Source organism: Lissotriton vulgaris, chromosome 6 (genome assembly GCF_964263255.1).
Source record: "Lissotriton vulgaris chromosome 6, aLisVul1.2, whole genome shotgun sequence".
In the NCBI taxonomy this organism is placed as follows: Eukaryota; Metazoa; Chordata; class Amphibia; order Caudata; family Salamandridae; genus Lissotriton; species Lissotriton vulgaris.
This window is the reverse complement of record NC_141694.1, coordinates 363,955,102-363,982,849: the sequence shown is the minus strand read 5'-3', so window position 1 is coordinate 363,982,849 and position 27,748 is coordinate 363,955,102. Positions and strand designations below refer to the sequence as shown.

Genomic DNA, 27,748 nt, shown 5'->3' with positions numbered 1-27,748 from the left:
CAATTTTCGTTAAACATGTATAGAAATGATATGATACCATGCTGCTTAATGTGAAAAATGATTCTGTAAAAACATTGATAACTTTCTCAGGATACACATAAGTAATATGTAGATAACAAATACTGCCAAGCTGGTCTCATACGTTTCTACTACTCCAGGTCTGTTTCCCCTCTAACTGAGTTTCTACTCTAGCCAGTGACCCTCCATCACCTAAGTCTTCATAATTCACTTCATGAGATCTCGATTGTCTTCCTTCTCTCTTCTGCAATCCATCTGCTACAGATGTCATCAATGGTAGTACTAGCTACAAACTGGATCTCTAAACATTTTTGCGAATAATCTACAGTAATCATGCCAAACCTTACAGCTAAGGTCATTACCTCCTACAGACCTATAAAATCGACAACTAGTTTGTGCCATAATATGGAACTTAATTGCATGGCCAAGCAGGCTGGCATGAGATCCATATAGAACAGCTAGAGTTGCCAGTGCAAGCCATTTGGTCTTGGAACTGAGGAGTGGAATGAAAGTGGCAGTAAGCATGGGCTTGCACCAAGGGGCACAGGCAAAAAATGTCCAACATTGTATGCACGGTCTGCATGGTAAATATCAACAGATGTGGAAAGTAAAAAAGGCATGGGTGTTGTTGGCAGCCAGAGTCCCTGTCCTGCACCACTGTCACTAAATACAAGACCCGGGACTTCTCACTCAAAGTTAGGCCAAGTAAGGACACCATTTGAGATAGTCCTGCTCACCCCTTAGTAGCTTGGCACGAGCAGGCAGGCCTATCTCCAAGGCACGAACGTACAGTCTGTGCAACCACGCCCACAGTAACCCCCTGGTGACCCTACAAATGAACTCCACACGAGTTTGATAAAAACAAATATAAACTTTATATAAAAAGACATACGATCAGACCACATGATTCAAAAGCCAACATATAATAAAGGGTAATATTTGTTCCGGCTGGCTGGTAAGTTCAATTCCCAACCACCACTTTCAAAATGCTATGCTGGTCGCAATGCTAGAATCACAGATGTTTCAATTGACAAACAATAATGCACTGCATAACGATACAATCCTGTGCTGGGCAAAGGATAAATAATACAATGCGTAACGATACACCCCGGTACCTTGCAATGGGAGAAATAATGCAATGCGTACCGCTCCAATCATGTACTGCGCAATGAAGGAATAATGCAATGCGTCACACCCCAATCAATCATGTACTTTGCAATGAAGAAATAATGCAATACGGGCCGTTACAATCATGTACTTTGCAATTAAGGACTAATGTAAGGCGTAACTACAATCATGTACTGTGCAATGACGAAATAATGCAATGCGGGCCGCTACAATCTTGTACATTGCAAGAGAGAAATAATGCAATGCGTAGCGCAACAAGCGTGAACTTCATTATGCAGTAATAATGTCAGGCGTCAGCAATATTGACAATGTGTATTACTACAATCAGCCTCTTCGATAACAGTTGCCTCCACAAGGTTCAACGATGACTTAAAGTACAGCTTCTTACTCTGGCCTCAGTACTGCCACTCCTTTCGTCAGTACGGGCCCCCACTCTGAGCCGAAGCAAAGGCTCACGTCGACAGAAGGACTGAGAGGCAGAGAGAGTGTCTCTCCGAGCCAGCCCCCCACCCATGTAGTGATCCATGTTACCTGGGGGCGCGACCCCACTCTCCTCTCCTCCTTCCGCGAACTGGGTCTTCCATGCAGAACTTTCTCACTGGGCCTCAGCGGCTCGGCCTGGCAGCTCAGCTCCTCCGGGGCTGTCGGTCCAGGCCGCGACTGTTAGGAAGGTCTCAGGCGGCCGCAGGGCACACATACCCCAGGCCGCGACTGTTAGGAAGGTCTCAGGCGGCCGCAGGGCACACGTACCCCACGCCCCAAGATTATTTTATTCCGGGTGCACGTTCACCAGTGCATCCTCCAGGTCTCCTCTGGCACGAAGCCACACAGAATGCTGATGGGACTCCACGTCGACTCCGAGTGCACGCTCACCAGACACTCCTTCCTGCAGTCTCAGTTGGCACCAAGACATACACACCGTGCTGCAGAGACTCACATTCTTCCGGTGTATACGATGATAAGCCAATCACCTCCACAGTCCTAGGTTGCACCAAAGCACGCACACTACTTCACTGAGACTTACTCCAGCTCCGGTGCCCCGATATCCAGGCGCTCTTCACCAACGCCTTCGGCCGCACCTCGACACGCTCACCAAGTCCGAGCCTCACTTCTTCCCCAGTGCACTCGATGACCAGGCGCTCTTCACCAACGCCTACCGGTGCACCTCAACACGCACCCTGCACGTCTGAGACTCACTCCACCTCCGATGCACATAGAAAGATGTGTTATGACACTGTGAGTTCATACATATTAAACTTCACCTCTCCATTTTAAACCTATAGGAAACTAAGCTAACAAAACACACTACCCAGCCTCCCCCATTCTGTCTTATGGGCAGGATGGCCTTTTAACAGTGAAAAACGAGATGGAGTGTTTTTCACTGTCAGGACATAGCACACACCTCAGTATATGTCCTGCTTTTTACTTCCTCTGCACCCTGCCCTGGGGTTACCCGGGACCTACCACAGGGGTGCACAATGTGAATGAAAAAGGGAAAGTAAGGCCTGACAAGTGGTTGCACTTCTCAGGACAACATGCTAACTTAGCAAATTGCACGCAGGCCCTACACTGCTGGCCTGAGTTCCCTTCTCCGGGCGCCTTTGCATTACTAGCCCTGGCACACACAGTGCACATCCCTAGGGACTTTACCAGTAAGGCAAACATACCAATCATGGCCAACCAATTACCATTACACTTTACATAGGGAACACTTGTAATTGACACTGATCAGCAGTGGCAAAGTACCCAAAGCATCTAAATTGGCAACTCTATGTCAGGAAAACGGTCTAGGGGGAAACAAAAAACTTTAGGGAACTTTAGCCAAGAAGGCCAAGTCCTACAGGTGTGAAACAAGGTCCAGTGATTTTTAATTAAGAATTCAATCTGACGTAATTTTTGTGTGAAAGACGGATGGCCTCAGGACAAAATAATTATGTCAGCGCCCTGCTTCTACTCGATCTATCAGCAGTGATGGACACTGTCAATAACGTTATCCTGTTGGAGAGAGAATGTGCTGTCAGAATATCCAATTGAACCCTTTCCTAGTGTAGGTCCTTTCTCATGAATTGGGTCCAGTCTTTAATTCTTTCTCCTTCCCCTCTTCCCATCTGTTATTGAACGCAAGGTTCCGCAGGGGTCTGCCATTTCACATCACCTGTTGAACATGTACATTGAGCTTCTGGCTAGACTCATCTACTGACAGGGAATTTAATTCTTTACATGCGCCCACAATGCTTAGCTTATGACCCTGCTGGGAGGGAACATGTTATTGGAAGGCCATTTCCACAGGGGCCGCTGGTTACTCTTGAAAGTGGTGAGGCACATGTGAGAAGGTGGCCTGATATGCAGTGGTCACTATTCTAGTGAACACTATGTATCAGTCCAGCAACCCTTATTGATGATTGGTTGTAAGTCAACCTTATAGACCAGCTATCCTAGTAGCGTGGATACGAGCAGTCTAAGGCTAAAGACTCGAGAGGGCGCGTTAAGCCAGCTGTTATACCACACATATACCCCTTGAACACCAAGTGAAAGGACACCACACAAGTGTTATGAAAATAAACAGTTATTTATTAAGAATCACAACAGCCCTGTACTCTTTATGAGGACAGGGTACTAAGCACAAACCAAAACTCTTACAAAAATACTTAAGTTAGCACAGTATATACAAATGCCCGAGGGGCACGGAAAACCATATACTCTGAAAGTGGAATGCGAAATTACTAGCAGGTAATTACAGTACTAATAGGCTTTGGAATCGCTAGGACTTGACTATAGAATCGTTAGATTACTTCTAGGAGACCCAGGGGACTCGGGTGCAGAGTGTGCACTCTCACGCGGGATGCGGGACAAAGTCTATGGTAGCTAGAAATTGCAAAGTTAGTGTTCTCGGGCGAACCCGACCTGGTAGGAGGAAAACGAAAGTGGATTCTGACCCTTGGATAGTGAGGCTATGCTGGGGCACCGAAATGCCGAAGTTACCTAGCCCAGGGGCTGCAGCTGCATAGGACTCAAAAGACGTCGGGAATCCTCGTAGACGGACCAGGAGCCTGGAAGAAAGAAGTTGCTGGCAGGCGACCAGTGAAGAAAGTTCGGTGGATCCAAGCCTAGATCGATGGAAGATGACACCTGAAAGCAGAGGGGACCAAGTTCGAGACTACTAGCCAGTAGTCAGTGGGCACCAGGAGGGCACCGGATGGTAGCCACCTCGACAAGGTGAGTGGGTGACGCTGTGATCGCAGATCTCACGGACCAGGAGGCGTTGTCGGCGACCAGGATGGAGGAGCGATCTGTCCCACGATGGATGAAGCTGTCGGCGTCGCTGGACCCAGGATTGGGCAACAAAGCCTTGGCAAATTCAAGCCCACGCGGTGGACCTAAAATGGCGTCTGGACTGGACCAGGAGGATCCGGGGTGCCTCTCTTGAAGAAGGAAGCAAGGGCCAGTCTGGAGCAACCAGACCAGCAGCAGTGATGTCGTCGGGCGTCGTAAAGAAGGCCACAAGCCAGCCGGCTAGTAGCCACACAGCGCGGTGAGCACGCAAAAGCAGAAGGGCCCCACGCAGATCGTGGAGATGCTGGAGGGCTGATCTTCGGTGCTGGAGCTGCTCAGGGTTGGGGCTTCTCGGACCCCAAAGCACTCACCAGTGGAGCACACGGTGGGCTTGTTACAAAGAAGTCGTGCAGTCCTGGCGATCGTCGGTCCCTCGAGGTCTCGTCGCACTCACGGTTCTCAGCTTTGCTGTAGAGGTGAGTAGAGGTCAGAGGTGCCAGGAAAGCCGGGTCTCGTCGAGCTGGGTCGTCGGATTCGTGAAGAAGGACTTGCAGCAGACCGCAGTGTTCTTAGGATGGTGCCCGCTTGATGCAGGGTGACTACTCCTTAGCCACAAGGGAGAATCTTGAAGAAGAAATCTTGATGTCCTTTCGAAGAAAGTCGTGTCTTGATTCCAAAGATGATCTAATTTGAACAGGGGGCCCGCTCCCATCTTTATACTAAAAAAGGGGGCTGACCCGGTGACGAGGTCCTGCCTATGGGTGGGACTAGGAGGGGGGTGGTTACACCCCTCTGCCATGCCGGACTTTCCCCAGGCCAGGGGCTGGTGTGCCCCTGGAACTGGTTCTGACCGGCCTATGCGTAGTGAGCACCGGGGTGCCACTCAGCAGTCACCTTCCTGAAAAGCCCTGCCTACCCAGGATACACAAAACCATGTCTGGGACGGTGCTAGCACCGCCCCTGACAGGAAACCCTTTGTCCAGGCTCTCCTCTCTGGGAGGACTCCCAGCAGCAGGAGGTCAGACTCGTGTCTGTGGTGGCAGCATCCATTTTGTGGAGCTGAGGCTTCGCTTAACTTTAACCGGGGTTCACAGTTACATACATGTCGTGTCCCTCTAGAAGGGTGGGTCTGGTGGCTCAGTGGACTTATGCGTCCACTGCAGGGGCCTGTGTTCGACCTCATGGTCACAGGTTCAAATCCCGGCGGGTCCACTCAGCCTTTCATCCATCTGAGGTCGATAAAATGAGTACCATTGAGTTGGGTAACAATAAACATCTGTTATTCAGCGCCAAGAAACCGCTGGGTGAACGTGCGCTTTACAAATACACATGTTATGTTATGTTATGTTATGTTATGTTAATGCTAACCCCGTCGCCAGAATTGGCGAGGGGTTAGTATTCCAATTCGTATGACACCTTACTCGACATGTTTTGATAAAGCAGTACCAAAGTTAGCATTTAACCGCGAGGATTATAATGCACTTAAGAGTATATGGTATGCGATATCATGGAACAGCTATTAGGACTTGGTTCCGCAAGCTGCAGACAGGCTCAGCTCATGCCAGAGCACCATCTCACACGATTCCAAGCACTCTGCCTTCAGGATTGTCAAGGCCTGCCATAGGAGTGACTGATAGGAATCTGTGTGTCCATTTTAGGGTTAGGTATAGGTATACTACACCTACAGCAAAGGGTGATTACACGACTTTGCCCCAGCTGTCGTGCAGCCAGTTGTGCCAAATTTAGGAGGCCAGCCAGGGGTGGCATAATACATGCTGCAGCCCCTGGCAGCCCTGGGTACACCTATGCCCTGAGTTACAGGGTCTGATAAGGTGGCCCAGTACCAATTGGTAGATGCACCTAGGGTACATGTCGTAATTTAGAAAGAGAACAGCCAGGCTGTGGGTCTGATTGGCAGGCCCACAGCCAGAGAAAGTCGTAAACCAGTGAAACAAAAGCAAAAAATCTGGGTGATCATAGGATTGCAGACCCTACTCTCCTACAGCACATAACAGTAAATGCTTTTGCTTTACAGAAATATAGATAGAAAGGTGCCCTGATCACCTCTGCAATATGAATGCTACAGCTTACTGTGTACACTTCTTAAATAAACATGGTGGTGCTGGCTTCTCTTTCCTTGCCCCATCCACTTGGAACTCCCTTCCCCTCCCAATTCGGCTCACTTCTGATTATCCCACTTTCCGCAAATCTCTGAAAACTCATTTGTTCCGTCTTGCTCACGGCTAGCTGCCTACACCCCCTGTGTCCTCTTCCATGGTCCTCGAGCGCCAAGAAACCAATTGGTGTATGTGCGCGGTATTAAACACTTTTAACATAACATAACATAACTTAAACGTTCCTTCTTGTCTTCCTATATTATTCGTAGGACTCGGAAACTCAGGTCCAACTGCAAATTGTTATCACAATCCACACCCACCTGAGGTTGAATCCTCTCTCCTCACGAGCTGCCTGGCGGAAAACATGTTCATACTGGGGAACACCATCTCAGCCAATCCTTGCACTGCTTCCAAGTTGCTTATAATACTAAACAGCATAAGAGCAGTGACAGGAATGGCTATAGCAGGCAAGCACAGCTCTCTGTCGCAGTCCGATGGTGCTGTGTCTTTGCTCTCCCAGCTAGCATTGATTGTGGAAGCCTGAACTGCAGTTCAGGCTGGCTACAGCAAAAACACCGGCCAATCAGACATGCGCAGTTCAGTTCACACAGTGTCCCAATCAACTATTTCCTGGCAATAGTAAACGCCCGTCTACTGCTTTGCCCGGAGAGAGAATTCCGTGGACTCACTACTAAAGGCAGAAAATTCAATGGCGGTATGACTGGAAAAGTAATTTAGGGAAAATCGTTCATAATGAGTGTGCCTGGGATGTAGTGACTCACGGGGGTGGGAGGTTGTTGAGGGGTCCATGCCCTAACACTTCTATGTTTGAGCCGCCCCTCTATTTCCAGTTAGGTTTGACACTTGTCTGGGATTGGACTTTGAGCTCAACACATAAGAAAACCGTGGCAGTGGCCGGTGCTCATTCAAACCAGTGGTTGGATTTATATAGGTCTGGAGTGATGATCATATCCTTCCCTTGTGAATCGGTGATGCTGTACAGATTGGCTACAAGCAATTGGCAAAGTTTAATACGTAAGAGCCAGTGTTTAAATGGGCCGGTACTCACCGGTACTGAGTACCAGCACTTCTAAATTTTCGGCGCTTGAGTACCAGAACCTCAGTGAAATTGCCATTTTCAAAAAAGCGTAACACAGCTGACAACGAGTGTGCCCGTTGTCCTGAAACACTCTGATCAAGTGCTAATCTCCCCTTTTAATATGTTAATTGAGCCGCGGCCTGTAGGCATTCATTCAGAGTTGGCAGGAAGTTTGGGAGGGGCCAGCCTCACACTGTGATGCCTGAGCAGTGTCCACTCCAGCTCTTTGTAGTCCATGGCACTGTAGGTGTGAGAGCAGGGCCTGCTAACAGGCATATCTTGTGACTCTCGGGAATTCGAAGAGGCAGCTTCCTGCTGGCATAGCGGACTACAGCAGCACTGGTTTACAACCAGACTGAGGAGGAAGGTGGCGATAGTGATGCCGTAGCACAGCACGTGGGATCAAGGTTTAGTAATGAGGGCTACTAATGTACACATTTCTAAAATACATGTACTGAATGCCCTGTCTGTGTGCATGAATGCTTAAATGGTGCCCCTGGCTGAATCCCTTTGCGCTGCCCATAGTCCCGCCCCCTAGTCCACATCTCAATTTGGTGAGTACCACCTGCATTTATTTTATTCCATTTAAAGCACTGTTAAGATCTATCTTGGTTTTCCAATGCTTGTTTCTTTTTTACACTGTCAATTCCGAGCTGTTGGTGATCTTAGAAGATGCGGTGTTAACGAATTGCCCTTTCTGACTCAGTGAATTGAACCTTTGAAATGTACAGTGACTTGGACGCGATTTCAGATCCCTGCGAGGACGAATTACCTTTCCATACACCCATTAGAAACGGTAGAAGTGCTGCATGAATGGAAAGCTATATATAAAAAAGAAATATCGTTATGAGGAGGATATAAAATGCACAGACCATTGAGTACTTTACAAAAAAGTTGCATACATTTTTCATGCTCAAGTGTCCTGAAAACAGGCACCTCTCCTGGATGGATACGGTGGTTCTGCACGTTCAGTGTCTGGCGCCCTGATTGAGCTTGTAGACTATATGAGTTCATGCTGTGGAGTTGATGGAGGCCTGGAATAGAAAATCATTTATACTGTTTTTCGGTAATGTCTCCAGTGTTTGGGGGATTTGTGACTGGACGCGGCTGACTATTTTACTTAAGGGTTATGATGTCAGGATAAAAAATATTTGCAATTGCAAGTCTCTGAAGTTGCTAATCACATCCGTGTTTTGTTCTGGAAATGAGTAAGGGAGCTCTCAGACAGGTATACGTTGTGCCAAGGATTGGGCATAGGTGTCACCAGTTGTGAAAGTGGGCCACAACATCCTTAGAAAAATGTTGGGCTCTGGCAGTTTGTGTGTTTTTTATGGATTTATTTATTTTATTTGCAATTTAAATACTATCGTAATGATTTCAAACATTGTTTCTCTCTGTTCAAGCACTGTAGCATTTCTTTGTTCCATGTAGGTTAGGTTCTTATTCCGAGAAGTTGGTGGTAAACAAATGATTTCTATTGCACCGGCCTTGGACTTCTGTGAGCTTAACATCTACAGAGGGCACGGTCACTCTAGTGGCAGCAGATAAAGGAATACACAACTGATTATCATGAGTCTGGCATTTAGCAGAGCTGGCAGTGTGCCTCCAGCTCTGACATGGTCCTAACAGTACAAAATTATTCAGTGACTGTCTTTTGCTTACTTGTTTGTACTTTTGGCGTTTTGAAACAAAGTGCAAATGGGCATTTATTGCATAACTAAACTGAAGTGATAGATGACAAAGGAAATAAAATCTTTAGATAACATATGCACGCGCCTTTTTTTACCCTTTCTCTCCATATAGACCATTTGTACTGTTTTACAAAAAGAGTGATCTTTGTCAGGTACTACTACCCAAAAAGCACTTCCCCTTTATTATCATTGAGAAGTGTTTCTGCATGACATATTACATAATTCTGTTCTAATGTAGTCTATTTATTTTTATTTCCTATTGTCCTTGAAATATGCCGGGTGTTGCACCAAAGGCTTTAGCCCGAACTTTATTAAATAATCTCGAGATACATTTTACGAACAATACATAATGTGTAATTATTTCACAAAAATGAAGCGTATTTCAATGCAAAAGAAACTATTTAGGATATCACGATTACACTCCTTATATTACATAGTCCACACAGTATGGTGATATTCCACTAAAAGCACAGAATCTTAACTTGTTTAATGTAGAGGATGTAGAGGATGTCTAATAGCTGCAGGGTTTGTGTGAGGTAAATGTTTAAAAGGTAGCTGATTGTTGGAGCTTTTCCTGCAGGGATTGTTCACGCCTAAGAGTTATTCAGTTCAGAGAACTCGGTGTTACCAGCCCTTCAAGGTAGAGTAACTGAATGACCTCTTTTAGCTAGCTTACTAGAAGTAGACACATATGTCTCACCTACGAGGCCAGCATTCCTCAGCATTTTGCACTTATTCCTTGGATATTGTCTTTGTCAGGACTTAACATAGATGTCCACAAGGGCAGTTCCATAGTCATGCTATGATAGAAAGTAAGAGTTTCATTGAAAAGCACTGGCATATGTTTACTATGCTTACTGCACCAGCATTACCCGACTGATAATAGGTGGGCTTCTCTCTGTTTGGGGCTAGGCTCAGAATGCAGGTCGACTAATACGTTAGCTGCCAAGGATCCATCATATAAAACATTTATTGCGTTTTATTATGTTGGGGACTGACAGATGCCATGGAGAAAGCGATGAACAGCTCCTGTTGACACAATAGATGACATGGTGTTCAATGCTTGACCAGGATGGAAGCAGGCCGTATACTTTGGAACTTGCTCAGTAGAAGCGCTTGGTGAAGTGCTTGAAAAAGTATCACACCGGGATGGAGCGCTACACAGTTAAGATTTAAAGTAGTTCAGAGTTTTTGAGTTTGCTCAAAGGATCTTAGATTTACATGGGCTGTTCCACCACATGAAACATGCCATTTGAGTCTAGACGATAAGTGCGTCCAGACTCAAAAGGCATCTGGGTAGTGGATCCGACTACCCGGATGCCATTTGAGCCTAGACGCACTTATCGTGTGCGCTCCTGCTCTGCTGCAGGCAGCATTCGAAGATCAGGACGCCATCGGCCCTGCAACCCTTTACCCCTTGCCTGACTTTCCAGCAGCTTCCTGGCGTTCATCGGCCCAAGTTCACTCGCGGTCGGGGTTTTATCTCCACCGCTCCGTGCCTTAACGATCTCGCCACTTCTGTAGCACTACAGCTCTGATGAGTTACACCTCCTTCACGGTGTGACGAAACACGTGTCGGCTGGCTACTATCTTACTGTACTGTCCACTATATGACTTATAAAAACCTTTATTCACACAAATTTTGACTTTCTACGTTCTCTTCTTTGAAGCAATCACTTTCTATCAGCAGAAACCTTAGTCCTCATACTCGGACTACTCACCACACGTGCGTGTGCACAGGATCTGTTCTCCATATACATTTTTAAGACAGGAGTGTCCATGCATGGATCTCATCGCCGCGGCCCAAAGCAGGAACTGTGCCATACACTTTCTTCAGAATGGTTCCTCGTGGCCGGCTTCAGGTTCAGCCGATCACTCAATCTGTTTTAAGCACTTCCACCACGCCAGGAGTCCAAGTACAGAAAGATAGAGCACGGCTCTTTCTGATCACATTGGACAGGGTGAGAAGGATTTGGTACCCAAGTCTGTTGAAACTCAGTACTCGCCCACTGTTCCCTCTGCTGGGCGGGGTGGACCTGATTTCGTAGCTGGGTGGCCAAGTCTTTCAAGCTAAACCCCCAAAAAATTGGCTGAATGGACGGCTAATGAGCATTCTTGATAGAGTCCATCGGGTTCCACAAGTACTTGCAGATTTTGTCTTGGGTGTAAGAAAACTTCAACAAGGGCTTTCTCCGGTCTGAAATGTATTGGGGTATTAAATATCAGCATGGAGTATGAGTATACAGACATGATGAACTATCTATTAGAAGATGAATAGGAGACACATATACATGATAAACTGAAATGAAGAAAATTGTCAATGGTATTGGAGCAGGAGGTGTTGTTACAGCATCGAAACAGGGCGATGTACTATTTAGTGCCATCCATATTATGCATAGGGAGACACTAACCAAGGATTGGTGAGTGCACTTGAGTACTTGCTGCATATGAAACATTGTTAAATAGGGAGTGCCACCAAGTAGGTATTTTTTTTTTTAACTAAAAGTGAGTTCAACATCAGATTTTCTGTTGTGTTGCATCTTTGCAGACTGCGCTAATACCTCAATTACTTACCGGTAATTGCATTACTCTGAGTCCTACTCCCTCGCCTCCATTACTTACGCATCAAGGCATCCCTGCCTCACCATACACCCATACCACGTGATTTATCAGGTGGGGGCTATAAGTAGCCCCCCTCAAACCTCCTGTAATACCACATAGACTAAAACCATACCAAAAGGTTGGCCTCGACTACCAGGGAGGGAGGGAGGGATGTAAGTAATGGAAGCGAGGAAGTAGGACTTTGAGTAATGCAATTACCGGTAAGTAATTAAGGCATTACCTCCTCGTCCCTCCCTTGCTTCCATTCCTTACTCATCGAGATGTACAAAGCCAAATAGGACAACCAAGGAAGGTATGCAAAATAGGTTAATTGAAAAACACAGACAACAAGGAAAACCACTATTCAGGAACCATAGTGGAAAGAACCGTGTACTCAAAAACATCAGCACCGTTAAGCTCCCAGCCAATACTGTAACGAGAGGCAAAGGTCAACGGCAAAGCCCAGGTGGCATCCCAGCAAATCTCAGAAATGGAAGCCCCTTGGCCCTCCGCACAGGACGCCGCCATGGACCGAGTGGAACATCACTGAACCCCCAAAGGAGAAAGATGCCTTGCCGCCTTGTACGCCAAAGAAATCAGAGACCGAACCCAATAACTCAGAGAAGGAGTAGAAGGACGTAAAGCCCGATTCACAGGCCCGAAATTTACAAAAAGCGAATCAGAGAGACAGGAAGGAGCGACCCGCTCCAAATAGACCAGGAGAGCCCTCCGAACATGCAGCCGCACCTCAGACTCCGATGACGGTGAATCAAAAAAGGAAGGAAGGACCAACTCCTGATCCCTGTGGAACTGAGAATCCACCTTAGGACAAAAGGAAAGTATCGGTTTCAAAACGATCCTGTCCCCAAAAACCAGACAAGGGTGTTTGGAAGATAGAGCACCCAGTTCATCCAGGCGGCGAGCAGAGGAAATGGCCACCAAAAAGAAGGTCTTGAAAGACAAAAGGCGCAGGTCAATCGAAAGCAAGGGCTCAAAGGAAGGGGACATCAAAGCGTCCATGACAAGAGACAGATCCCAGGTAGGAAAATGCCGCCAATGGGTAGGAAGAACATTACTCAATCTCTTAAAAAGGCGACCAACCAACTCATCAGGATCCAAGAGATTGCCCAAAGAGCTCCGAAACGCCTTAATCGCAGGCCATTGCAAACAAATGGAAGAAACCTTCAAGCCCAAGGCAGCACCATCCTGAAGAAACAGCATCACCTCAAACAAAGAAGAGGAAGCAGGGTCCAAATCCTTGTCACAACACCGCCGACTGAAAGAACGCCAATGCCTCAGGTAAGACTTGTTGGTCGACGGGTGCCTAGCCGCCTGCAGAGTAGAAGTTAAGCCAGCCAGAACCCCTTTACGCAGCGTTCAACCTCCAGACCGCCTAGCACATCCTGGCCAGAGCATCCCGCTGCGACACTGGGAATACCAAAGGGGATGGAGACAGAAGCAGCAGCCACTCCACCTCCGACCTCATCTCCACCAAGAGAGGAAACCAGGGGGCACGAGGCCAAGCCGGAACCACCGGAGCCCCCAAGGATCAGACCCTCAGAAGGAAGCAGAGAAGAAGGGAGAAGGGAGGAAAAGCATACAGAAGCCCGTGAGGCCAAGGGCAGGAGAGAGCATCCACTGCCCAGGCCGAACCCTCCCAACTGCGGGAGACAAACCGGGCCACATTGGCATCACCCACACACGCAAAGAGGTCCACCACCGGAACACCCCATTGCACCGTCAGATCCATAAACAACTCCTGATGGAGGCAGAAATCCACAGAGGATGAGATGGCCCTGCTGAAAGCATCCGCTAGGGAATTGGACACACCCTGAATATGAATAGGCGAGAGTGCCACCAGATGAGACTCCACCCAACTGAACAACGGCAACGCCACCAGAGACGAGGACCTGGTCCCCACCTGCCTGTTCACGTAAGCCATGGCAGTGATGTTGTCCGTCCTGACTAGAACAATGGAACCCTGCAGATCTGAGGGGACACAGGAATCAGAGAAGAGAGGGGGAGGCAATGGGGAGACCAATGCGCCGGAACATAAGCCATCAGAGTGTTCAAATGAAACCGGGCCAACGGAACCAGAAAGACTTCCCCACATTGATAAGAAACCCATGCCCCCTCAAAATGGCCAGTACCTCCTCCGTGTGACTGAGAGCCAACTGGAACGAGGGAGCTTGAACCAACCAATCGTCCAGGTAAGGATGGAGAAATATCCCCTGGGTGTGGACCAAGGCCACCAATGAAGCCAGAAGCTTGGTGAAGACCCGAGGCAAGGACTTCAGTCCGAATGGCAAAACCGCAAACTGGAAGTGGGGCCGCCTATCGCAAAACGTAAAAACTTCTGATGCTCATGAGCCACTGGAACAAGAAGATAGGCGTCCTGCAGTCCTGGACCCCCGCCAACGGAATGATGGACTGCAAACTCACCATTTTGAAGTGAACGGTCCAAACCCAACCATCCACCCTCTTGAGGTCCAGAACCAGCCGGAACCCCCCTGACACCTTCTGGACCAGAAACAAAACAGAATAACAACTAACAATTGTGATCTGAGGACATTTAAGAAGCAATTGAAAACCGTACTTTTCAATTAGATGGCTTAGCTCCTACTTTCACTTCTGCTCACCCCCGCATTGGTCTATCGCGCCGGGACACTTCCGGGTAGCTGTGCGCGTTATAGATTTGTGGTAACATAACCCTCACCCTGTTGTGCCAGAGGGACCGGTATGATTGCCTTCTTCGCCAGAAAATCCTGAACCCCTCCAGAAGAGCCTTCCTCCTAGGGACCTGGGGCCTGGGGACAGGAGTACGGATGGTGTCCCAGCCAGATGGAATGATGACAAAGTCGATAGGATAACCTCTCCTGATAATAATCAACGCCCAGCAATGCCTCACATACAGTCTCAAAGCCTCCAGGAAAAACAACAGCCTCCCACTGACAGGACTCGAGGCCACTGCGCCGTCGTTGTCAGGACTTCCACCTAAAGGCATCCGACGGACCCTTGGCACCAGCCACCGCAGCCGCCTTCTTGGGATGGAACTTATGCCTATGGTCCGAAAAGGCCCTTGACGACTGCCGGGAAGATTGGAAAGAAGAGACAGAGGAAGGAGCCTGTTTCCAGAAGCAGCGAGAGTGAGACGCTGATGACTTTCCCTTGTAAGGCAGAGAATGCTTACAGTCCTTGAATGCTTTCATGATCATACTGTCCAGCTGCTTACCAAAAAGCATCTTGCCGTCAAAGGAGATCTTAAGGCGAGAGGACTTCTCTGAAGAATCCGCCTTCCAGTTAAGCATCCACGGGTTCCTCCGAGCCAGGACCAAGGAACCAGAAGCCATGGCAAAAGAACGAAGCCCATCCGAAGAGATGTCAGCCAAGAGATTTGCCTGCTGCTCCATGTGGACAAACAAGCCGGAACAGTTCGTCTCATCTTGAATAGCCGTGGCAAGCTTCCCAAAGACCGACACCAACGACTGTGCCACATAAGCAGAACAAATGCCGGCACGCATTGATAAGTTACCAGCAGAATAGGCCTTCTTCAGCGACCCATCCACCTTTTTATCAGTAGCATCAGCCGGAGAACAATCTTCCGGATTAATCGCCATATGGCCAATCAGGGTGGCCAACATGGCATCCACTTTGACAGATTGAGGAAGAGAGACCTCCCCCTCCTCTAAGGAGTACAGCTTCTGCAAAAAACGAGGAACCGACAAATGCTCAAGATCGGGCCATTTCCCAGAAATCAAGTCCTTGATACGTCCATGAAAGTGCATAGCGAGAACGGGGGGCTTAACATACTGCGGAAATATGTCATCCGACCCCTCAGGAGCAGAAAATGGCAACAAAAAAAACATTTTCTCTAATGTGCTGGAGAATCACAGAAACCTCCTCCCTACGAACAAACTTCCCAGAAGAGGTAGAAGGCATGGCAGCTCCCGAAGAAGAGTCCTTAGTGGGAGAGTCCACCGAACCCACCGCTGAACGAGAAGACTTGCGTTTAGCAAGGACCTTGGCTTCTAGAGTGCAAGCCACAGCAGCCTGAATCATGTCCTGGACCTCAGAAGCTGATAGCAGGGCAGCAGAATCCCCTGGATCCTTGGACCTAGTCCTGCGAGCCAGAATCGGTTCATTATCTTCAGAAGAGGAGGACAATACATGTCTGCGTTTGGAAGCACGCGTCGCCATAATGAAACAACAATCAGAAGCACAGCCGAGAGATGTTTACATAGGGAGCAGCTGAACACCAGGGTCCAGCCAACATGTATGAAAAACTGGGAGGAAACCCCAGAAAACCAATTCGAAATGAGGGAAAGCGAATGAAAAACATAATCCAATCAACAAACACACATGACATGAGGCCCTTACTGTAATGAGGAGCAGAAACAGCCAGCCGAGAAATCCAGTCGACCGCACTGCTGCTGCTTCCCTTTTCGGCCTCCCACAAGGAAAGACAGTCCCAGCCACACATGGCCGGTGACTCCGTCAGCCGGACCCACCCGCTCCACAGCCAAGAGCGCACCGCAACTCCAGACACGGCGAGGGAAGGCACATCGCTGCCCAGGCCAGCCCCGCCAGGCCCTGCAACCAGAAAACAATGAGGGAGAGGACCTCTCACGAAGAATCCAAACGATTATGAAATCCAAGAAGAAGACCGCAGCACCGCAAACGGCCAGCGGATGGTACGCGTGTCTCAACAGGCGAGACAGGAAAAAACAGGAGGTTTGAGAGGTGGGGGCTACTTATAGCCCCCGCGTGATAAATCACGTGGTATGGGTGTCTGGTGAGGCAGGGATGCCTTGAGGCGTAAGGCATGGAAGCGAGGGAGGGACGAGGAGGTAATGCCATTGTTCCTCCCTTTTGCATGGCCTTTGGCAGCAGTAAATCCTATTTAGTTTTTTCACTTATTTTCATATCTCTTGCACAATTGTCTCTCAAGTATTTCCATGAACTATGTTGTGGTGATATCCTTGAAGCTTGCTTCAAAGTTGATGTTTTTATTGATGAGGGAGTTCTGCAGATATAAATCGTTACTTTGCATCCCCTACCCCATAAGTCACCTTTTTATCAAGGGATGTTTCATATTGCATCTGGTAGTTACCCAATGGGATTGTAAAGCACAAAACAACACAGTAACTTTGATTGTCACCTAGTATACGTTACTGAAGGTTTACATGACTTTGTGGAGGGATAATAAAAGATATTGTTTCTAAATATTGAAATCTGAATATATCAAATGTACCTGCTGAGTCTTTGAAGCCGCCCAATCTCGAGCCCAGTCATAATACTGCGTGGAGATCTTGGCCTTTCCTTTTACGTCTCTCTCATCGTTAGTGACCCCCTCACCCCCAAAGAAATAATTTAGATTGGAGGTCAAGTGTCACTGCTGAGCTGTCCAACACAGTAAAGTCTTGTGACTTTCCATAAACGTGCCAAAACTCGATATGTTCACTTCAAATGGCAATCCAACCATGAATTTCAAAATCAGTGCAGTGACCAGTGAACTCTTCTTCCAACAGAGTCCCACAGGGCTTCCCCTTGATGTAGTGGTCTGCACATGTTACCTCTAAACTTGACTTACCTTGATTTCTTGGCCGTGACTTGCAGCATAATCAACTCAGTAAAGAGAGTCCAGAAGTTGTCCAGACATCTTTTTGTTGGCAGAAGTCACCTGAGCCCACATCCACACCGGCTATCCGGGGGCTTCCTCTGAGTCTCTAGTGGGATATCCAACTACCAAGGCCTTTTGCTTTCCAACTACCAATGCTTTTGGCTCTGACACTGCCAAGGCTTTGCCATTGGTTCAGCATACACAGTGATTGAGCTTAAAAATGTCAGAACTCTCTCTCGGACTCTTTAAGGTACGTAATGATGTACACAAACAATTAGGGACATATTTCGTGTGAGTAAAATCCCGATTCAACTCCTTTACACACTGTTTTAGGGTATCTAAAACCAGCATGCTGAATTGTACCAAAATCTTACACATGAAGAGCTTCTCATGCATACAATGATGGTGCTCAAATCGAATTGTAAGCACTATGCTTCACATAAAAATCTCTGACTAATGCCATGTTTTCATATTCTGGAATGTGCTGATCCATTTCCCTTTCAGCAGAACCCTACAACTCGCCTACCTACTTACACTGAAAGAATTACTTGCCAAACACTTAAGACTCCTATCAAGCACCTCAAGTGGCTTGCGTTTCATATTTAACCAACCCCAAAACTATAGCAGTTCCATCCCTGGTTCATACATTTAGAGCATAAGATCATAAACCGACACGTTCACAATGTCTTTTCGGGCCCAGCTCGTCCACATTTTCTCACCTATGATTTAGAAGACAAATAGTGAACCCTTTCATAGGTCTTATCATCAAAGAATGCTATGGGGAGGACATTTAATGCACACCCTACCAATTCTGTCCTTGAAGCAACACCATATTCCTGTGGTTTAATCAGCACAATGTCTGCAACCTTTGCCTCTCTACTAACCACGATGACAGCTCCTATATCACCTTCAACGTTAAGAAGGCTCTGAAGAAGCAGAAGGAGAGATGCTGGGACTCTCATAAGAGGTGGTGACAACCCTCACATCTTCAGAGAATGAACCCAGCTCAAGGCTGACAAAGAAGCAGGCCACTCAGGCTTTTCCATTCTGCAGGGCACATCATGACCCCCCCTAGTCTTCTGCTAAGACTCCGATAAGGAGCATGATGAGGCTGAAGCTCTGGCTTAGAAACCTTCTGGCTCCCACACCAGGATTTAGGCCATCAAGTCGACAAGATGCTTGATTAAATAAAAAGCAAGGCCACCAAGTCTATATGTACCCTCCAGGCTCCTACCACAAACATTGCATTTCTGAGGGGGATCTAAGACCACTACGCCTAGTAAGGTGCAAAGTTATTATACAGAGCCCTTTAGGGACATCCAGACAAGCAAGGGCTACACCTGGGAGGTTACAGGAGTAACAGTCAAGGCAAAGGCAGCTTTAGCAGGGTGCACCACTCCCTCCTATCAATGACTTTCCTTTGCCCCCCTACACCTTATCGCTCAAACCGTGTCATTAGAGACTAGGGGATTTCTTTCCCCACTGTGATGTACTCAGTCAAAACCTCCTCCTGCATCTCGTATAGGTATAGGCACTATGCCTCCACATAATTTTTTCCAACAAGTGTACTACCTACACTTTGATTTCCAAAAAGGGTGATTCCCTTCGGTCAATCCTGGACCTCAGGCCCCTCAATCGCTACATTCTGTCGGAGTACTTCTACATGACCACCGTCCAGGAGGCCATAACGCTGCTTCAATAAGAGGCCTTTATGATGGCTCTGGGTTTGAAGGATACCTACTTGTATATGCCCATCCACCATCGGTAACCCACCACAACAGAACTGCCCCTAACGACCTCACCACTGTGAATGGAATCACGCCATAACAAGAGCGCTGCTCCTGGGATGGAGTAGCGCTTTCTCATACCTGCAAGTCGTCGTTACTCGAATGTATACTCACGCCATCAAAGGTCCTGCCCCTTGTCTCACTACTTTCTACTTTGTTTGCTTTTTTCCTTTTCCCTTCGGTACATGGTTTAACTTGGCATGATTCATTTACCTACAATGTGTCATTACTTTGATATACCGGAATTGATTATTACGTTCCACGAAAGACTGTGTTTGACTATAAGGCTACCCCGTCATAATGTGAGGTCCCACGAGCAGTCTAACCTCTCCCAAATTGGGGTAAGGAGTGTCTCAGTTTTAACATAAGTATGGAGTAAGAGTACAAGGTGGCAGGTACACGCATGGATATACAAATGTGAGCCCCTTTAACGTGATGATAGAGATGGTGATTTTATGTTCTGTCGTTGTGTGTGGGTGTGCAAGACACGGATACCTTGTTCTTTGCCAGTCACTGAGTATAGATACCGATGTAGATAGAATGCGGCACCAAGCCGCCACGCTAATAAGCATCTTGGAATCACAGAAGTGTGTGGAACGAAATTTAATTATCACACATGATGTTTATATGGCGTTTTTTCACAGCTAGTGGCACGGGCATCTAGAATAAAAGCATATCACAAAAAACATGATCCTGAACCCTAATATAATTATGGTTGTGTGGTGTCTCTCCCCCTTCCCCTCTTCCTCTTCACCCCTTCTTCTACCTTTTCCCTCCCTTCCCTCATCCAACCCCCTTCCCACATCCAACCCCTCTCCCTTCCCACTTCCAACCCCCCCACCCCCACCCCTTCCACCCTCTTTTTTATCTCCCTCTATTTTTCTTTTCCCACAGATGAAGGGATCACTGGAGACATTATTAACAAAACAACCTAAGGACATAGGGAGCAGCTATCTGCCCCTACTAAAAGTAGTGTAGGGTAATTCTCTACCAAGAATCCCAGGGGGCTTCTAGTCCCTGCCGGAAGAAAGTCCAGCACCCTTTATGGGACCTAACAGGACTGAAACATGTTGACTGTAGGGTCCTAGGACCATAATAACCATCGTGACCCGTTTTTCCTTGTTTTTATTGTCCCTGACAGATCCAAGAATAAAGGGAAACTGGGATCTGTTGGTGGATTTTTAATCTATATCCCCCTGGCCAAAAATATCTCCTTAAGAGCTCCCTGAAAGATGGTCGAGCCCACCCTGACTTCTAGGCGTCGGGGTGTCCCAATGATGAAGCATGACACCACTAGGGTGTGTGAGGGAATATAAAACAAAAGGACGTGCCTCCTTCCCCACGCTTTAGTGGTGATTCACCAGCATCTTCACAGTAATGTTCTATCCAGCTGAGTTCAGGTATCGTCCAGAGTTACTTGACCACCTAACAGTGGTCAGGTCGTTAGGGGGAGTTCTGTTGTGGTGAGTTAGTGTTGTAACACGGGAGGGTGTACTCCCCTCAAGATTGTCTCTTGTCCCCAAAGAAGAGCGGTGAATTCTCCCTGCTTTTGAATGTGTTTGACATCCACCATCGGTACCATAGCTTTGGGGTAAGTGGACAAAGCTACCTGTGCAGTCCTCTTTAAACACCGCACTGCCATAGTGACCTCAAAGAGCAAAGTGCCTAGCAGTGGTGGCCATGCATCAGCAAACAAATTCCATCCCTGTCTTCTTGTATTCAGATGAGTGGCTTATAGAGAGCAGCAGCAGGTAACAAAGCCTAGCACACAAACTTCAAACACAACAAATTCAGCCCTTTCTAAGTTGCCTCCTGAATGATGTTACAAGAAAAGCCTCCCCAACAAACAGATTGCATTTCAACAGCTGCTGCCTCTTTTTCAAACAGAATGTCCTCTTACGGTAAGGACTATAATGAAACTGTGTGGGATGATAGCTTGACTCCAGTGATGTGGAGAGCCTGGGACTCATGTCTGAGCATACCCAGCCCACCCGGGGTGAAAATTGCAAAAAACACAGTTGATAGCCAGAATGCAGAACAATGTCTTACATTCACCCCAGTACAAAGATCTGGGCCTAAATCCATCGTTTTTTTTGGAGTCAAGCTATCCAGGCTAAAGAAGGCTGAGAGCCAGAAACCAGTCCTTGGATGCTTGATTCCAGTCTAGGAAAGACATGGCTTGGTAGTTCGGGCTGGACTGTTCCCATGAGGCACAGGGTCAAGGCTGATTTGCATATAGCCAGTGTCTGGCCTAGGGTGGTGTGGAGTGCAAAAAAAGATGGATTTAGGCCCAGATCTTTGTACTGGGGTGAATGTAAGACTTTGTTCTGCATTCTGTCCATCAACTGTGTTTTTTGCAATTTTCACCCCGAGTGGGCTGGGTATGCTCAGACTTGAGTCCCAGGCTTTCCACATCACTGGAGTCAAGCTATCCAGGCTGAAGAAGGCTGATAGCCAGAAACCGGTCCTTGGATGCTTGATTCCGGTCTAGGAAAGACATGGTTTGGTAGTTCGGGCTGGACTGTTCCCATGAGGCACAGGGTCAAGACTGATTTGAATATAGCCAGTGTCTGACCTAGGGTGGTGTGGAGTGCAAAAAAACGATGGATTTAGGCCCAGATCTTTGTACTGGGGTGAATGTAAGACATTGTTCTGCATTCTGTCCATCAACTGTGTTTTTTGCATACCATGTATTCAGAACATAACTTCAGATGTAGCATAGAGTAATTAATATGGAAGCATATTCTTTTTCAAAGCATGACCTATTTGAGTTGCCGCCACTGCTGCTCAGCTGTAATGTCTTATTCATGTGAAAGCAAAGTACAGTTGTTCCTACTTCACCTTAAGAATTACACTTTTAAAAAATGTTTTTGAGTTTATTGCATTTCAAGAATAATTCCATTCCTATTACTAGTTTCCAACGTGTGCTCTTTTTCTCGTAGGCGAATAACAACGCGGCGGTGTGCCTGCTGTACCTGGGCAGGCTGAAGGACTCCCTCCGGCAGCTGGAGGGCCTGGTCCAGCACGACCCCGAGCACTACCTACACGAGAGCGTGCTCTTCAATCTGACCACCATGTACGAGCTGGAGTCGTCCCGCAGCATGCAGAAGAAGCAGGCGCTGCTCGAGGCCGTGGCTGTCAAGGAGGGCGACAGCTTCAACACGCAGTGTCTGAAGCTGGTGTAGAGACGCCGGGCGCTCGCGCTGCTCCGGCTCGAGTATTTATGAGAGACTGTATATAGTGCTGCTGATAATGTGTAAATGCTCTTCTTATGGATAAAATAAATTCGGTATTAATGGTGGACGGTTGTTATTCCATATTTAACCTCATAAGTGCTGCACCAGTCCAACGGCCGACGGCACCACTACCTCGGGAGTACTGCCGTCGGCCGTTGGACGTTCCAACTGCACCTGCGCAATGGAACGTTCAGCACTGGAGCTGGGTTCCATAGCTGCTAAGGTGTTAATCCCTCCTTTTTACCTGGGTGTTTTTGTCAGGCGTAAACATTAACTTCTCTCAGATCCCTAACAGGCGTTGAGATCGAGGTGACATTTGAGTTAACCGCAGCTCGTCATTTCAGCGTTTTAATGGTTTGCTGTCATTCCGAATGAGTTAATTTTTCAATGATTTTGTCTGAGTCTCCTGCACAAATTCCAGTAATCAATGCTATCAGTGTCTCGGATTCTCTTTCCTAAAATGAAATAACCGACTGTTAATGTACACGTCTGTGTCTACAAGAATTCCATTATAATCAGTGCATTAACAAACAAAGAGCTCAGTGCTGGACCTAATTTGAAATCTGATCTGATGAGGGTTGTGTACAGCGCTTAATTTGTGCCGGAAAATCAGATGAGTAGACAAGAACTTTGCCGGAACACTTCAACATTTTCCTTCTTCCCTCTTTCATATTCCTTTCCAATCCAAACCCTGGGTTCACCCCAGGCACCAATAATAAATATGAGCACCGCAGTGCTGGACACTCTGAATGCCTCCGAAGATTCCTACGCCCCACCTTCCCTCGAGCTGCCTGCAACCAATCAGACTTAATAACCCCACCAGGCGAAGACAGCCTCTTCCACTTCCCCATCCAATCTCCAGTTATTGCCGACTCCTTTGTCAGATAAGATTGTAGACTTTAAAAAGAAAAATGTAAATAGTTGTGCTAGTTTAAAAAAGTTGGGGGTGAAGTGGATGGGCAATATTCAGAAAACATTGGCAAAGCAAGTAGGTCTCACCTGTGTGAGATGTTTTGGCTTTGGTAATGTGATTTAGCCACTTTATATACCAGTGTGGCTACCGTTCAGCATGGCTAAAAGTGGGTGGGGTAAATAAGGGTACATTCTGGTGGGTAGATTGGGCCAGATTGTGGTGGGGTAGATTGGTGTGGGGAACAGTAGGGAGGGGTACTTTGGGGTGGGCAGATTGGAGTGAGGGAGATTGGGGTAGGTAGGAATAGATTGGAGTGGGGTAGCTAGGAGTATATATGAGTAGATTGGACTCTGGTAGAGTGTGGTAGATTGGAGTGGGGTTGATTGGAGTGGGGCACACTGGGATGGGGTAGATTGGAGTGTGGTAGAGAGGGGTGGGGTAGAATGGTGTGGGAAAGATTGGGGTATTTTGAATGGGGTAGGCTGAAGTGGAGTAGATTGGGATAAACAGAATTGGGGTACACTGGAATGGGATAGATTGGAGTGGAGCAGGGAGGGTAAGAGTGGGGTAGATTGGAATGGGGCGTATTGGGGTGGGGAGACTGGGGTACATTGAGGTAGAATGGGTGGGATTGATTGGAGTGGGGTAAATTGGTGATGATGAAGATTAGAGTAATTTAGAGTGGTGTAGGTTGAAGTCAGGTAGTTTGGGGCAGATTAAAGAGGGGTGGAGAAGGGTAGATTGGAGCCGGATGGACGGTGAAGAAAGAGAACAGTGTCACGTAGAGGAAAGGGAAGAAGCAGTGTCATGAAGATGAAGAGGCAGTAAGAGGAAGGGAAGAAGAAGTGTCATGAAGATGAAGAGGCAGTAGCGCAATGAAGAGGGAGGGCTAGCGGTGCCATGAGAAGTGGGAGCATTATTAGGATGAATTGCACGTTCCTCTTATCAAAAGCATTGTTGGAAATTTGTTTTGAAAAGTGAAAATACTTTTCTGTTCCAGTACACATTTATCCTATTGCAGGTACATGTAGAAAACCCAACTATCCAGTTTCAAATGCTTGGGAGCTGTTTAAAAGTAGGTATTTTGTTAATGAATTTTATGTAATTTGTTCTCTATGCTTAAAATGTGTGTTGCTCAAGACAAACAACTGTAATATTTTTCAAATTCTATTTCACTGCATATCAGCTTCACTTCTTACTAATCCCTAACTGCAATGTTGAGCAAGTTTTCCAGGGTTCATTTGCATGCTCATAATGCCATGTGCTCTGATTGCTGACTTAAGCTGCTTTCTCCTTTTTAATTGCCTTTTTGCCACATCAGCAGTATGTTTGAAAATTGCCAGTTGACAGCGCAGAGTGCATGAGCAGTGAGCCCGTTTTCAAAATCACTCTCACTTTAAAATCTTTTCAGAATAGGGCTTTATATACTGTTCTGTTCGACTTGTTAATGCCCACATTCTGCCTGCATTGCATCCTCTCCCACTTCCAAGTGTGAAAGGGAAGCAAGAACAGCTATTGAGAAGGAGGGTTTGGGGGCAATAACTTGGAATAACAAATCAGTGGCATTTGCATGTTTATTATTGTAAAAGAAATGAGAACGGCACGGTGTGGAGTGCTCAAATACAATTAAAGGGCAAAGGGGGTGAGACAGAAAAGTGAATAAAAACACAGGCACTCCTATGGTGTATGTAAACATAATTAAAAAAGTAGCTCCCAAAAGAGACAAGTACTTGGTCTATGCTTTAGGGGAGGGCCAAACACAAGAAGAGGCATGACACATGCATACCATGGCAAACTGCAACAAAGGTTATGAGAGTGACGCTGCAGCTAACAAAAGGTAAGCCTGTTGGTGGGCTGTATTCCACTAACTGTAAATGTCTTGAAGAGAGTGCGCATGCGCTGTCTAGCTGTGACCTAGAAACGCTCATTAGAAGGGGTGCAAGTAACAGCATTGAAAGTAATGCTGCTACCAAAATGCCAAAAAGTATTCAAGCTACAATCTACTATGACTTTGTGACTATCCTGTGTAAGAAAGGTTGTTCGTTATGGCCAAACCTGATTTACTAATAGAGATATGAGTGGCATGCTTGTATGGTAAATAGGCACAGAGTTTTGAGTTATGTTGAATGGAAAGTAACACGTGGTGATCTGTGTATTCTTCAATACCTATTTCTCATTCTGAGCATTCCCAGTTCACCATTCCTTCACTACTTTTACTATAAATAATGCAATGAACACCAGGCCTATGGGTTCTCTTTGCTTTGATCATGTTTCTTTTACTGAATCAAACATTATTGTCAATATTAAACTGACACCCCGCATAGCCTTAAACCTACTCACAACTATACAGCTCACAGCTAGGATTTTTCCCCCCATTCTGATCGGTACTTCTACCTGCAGATTCTTCACCTTAGAATATTTCCCAGGCGTCAGATGGGATCTGGAATGGCAGTGTTCTAGCACTGCAAGGTGACTCTGTGCGAGACTGCAATGCCACATATAGTACCAACTCTCCAAGCTGATGTCAGTTCTTTTTTTCTGTGCCTTGCGACACGGATTTGTAGTTCCGCATCTAACTGTTTTGGTTTTTCATTGTTCTAAGGAACGATGTCCCCACCAAAAACAACAGATTTCAAGACATGATATGACTGCTGGAAGCTGATGTCGTTTACGGACCAGCAGAAGTTTTCTCTTTGTTGTTCAGGCTCAGGCCACGTCTAAATAGTGCAATAAGTCTGCCCTCATGTAACCGAAGACGATCCAAGGCAGGGAGGTAAAGTTGTATGTCTCCAAACACAAGTAGAAGTTCTGTTCTAAAGATACATCCTGATCCAAGGCGTGGGTTTGGTCCTGGTCCCGGGTTGTTCTCACAAGTATTCAACTTACTGCTCAAAGTCCTCTGGTCTTTCCAAGCACAAGCATAAGAAAGTGAAGCAGGACGCAATCTCACACGGCCTCCAAAGAAAAAGCGTGAAACGTCACATTGCCAGTGGCACCCGTTTGAGGTCTATTGCCACGGAACCAATTCCTCAGATGGTCCCAACATACCTTGGATTTCCCGGGGTGTCAACCCAGCAGCAGATTGATGCCTTCAAAGAGGCCATGCTGCACATTTTCGGTGCACTTCTAGCTCCCTCTGGCATGTCTTCAGGCCCTATGGAACTGCAGGGGCTTCTAGTCCATTTCCAGCTAGTGGGTCCATCTCTGCAATGTCTGTCCCCTGGGGACCTGTTATCTGGCCCGTACCGGTGCCAGTATGGACTTGTGCTCTAGCCCCGAGTTAAATGCTGTGGTATCCCTGCTATACCGACGCTGGAACCAGGGCCACCGATGCCAGTGATGGACCTAGAAACTTACTTCAGCTCGACCCAACCAATGTCAGGCTATGAAATTACAACAGGGCTACTGCCTGTCATGCACCCTAACTCTAATCCAGTGACTGCCACGTCACATATATGAACATGGGGTCCGTTTTTTGGGGGGTTTTGACTGTAATACTATGGCACCCCACAATGTTGTTGATGTGGATTGCTTGCCCCTCCTCTACACCAGTGATACATTGATTTACAGAATGCCAGTGGGCTTGACTCATTACCCGAGACAGCTCTACTCGTCACTTGGATCACCAATGGAAGAGAGTACCTCCTTTGGTATGGTAGTCTGGAGGGAGCTGAGACACTAGAATTGCAGCTACCCTCAGTTGAGGCCAAAACAAGAGTTCTAACAGATATTAAAGACTTTTGAGCCCTAGTTTTCTTTTAACCATGCCCTCACTATAAACCTTGATAGCCATTACCTTGAAGCCTTTTTCATACCCACCAGTGAGTAGGCAGGTGGCCAGACATCACTGACCAACCCCTTGTATCACAGTTTTCTCACCAAGCACCACACACCAGAGTGTTGTCGTGCAGGCCTCAACCAGTAAAGTGGGGCGCTAGTGTGGCGGCGGCAAGATGGCTGCTTCCTAGAGCACCTCTGCCGGCCGAGTGTCAGTGTCTGACCATAAGCCTGAACAGCGCTGCAGATCTGCACACGCCGATCGCAGATTCAGAAATCGGAACGCCGTGTGATTCTCACAAACCCGCCGAAGTTCACAGCGGGCGACCGGAGGACCGGCATCGGTGCCCGCAGTTGTTGATAGAGGGCTGTGGTGTTCATGCAAGATGGCAACCACCAGAGCAGTATTGTAAAGACGGTGCAGCAGTTGTTGGGAACATGGTGGAGGACTGCATCAGCGATGTGAGTGCTGCCGCTTAAATCCGTCC

General features: G+C 47.2%; 1 protein-coding gene across 1 annotated transcript in view; it reads left to right on the top strand.

The window, feature by feature from the left end:
- The window catches only part of TRAPPC12 (trafficking protein particle complex subunit 12), an 856,088-nt gene extending 833,453 nt beyond the window's left edge, over positions 1 to 22,635 (top strand). Inside the window, exon 12 of the mRNA XM_086926387.1 lies at positions 22,277 to 22,635. Within this exon, the coding sequence (XP_086782513.1) occupies positions 22,277 to 22,519 (243 nt within the window). The 3' untranslated portion in view covers positions 22,520 to 22,635. The remainder of the gene's footprint in view (positions 1 to 22,276) is intronic.
- The last annotated feature ends 5,113 nt before the right edge of the window (positions 22,636 to 27,748 follow it).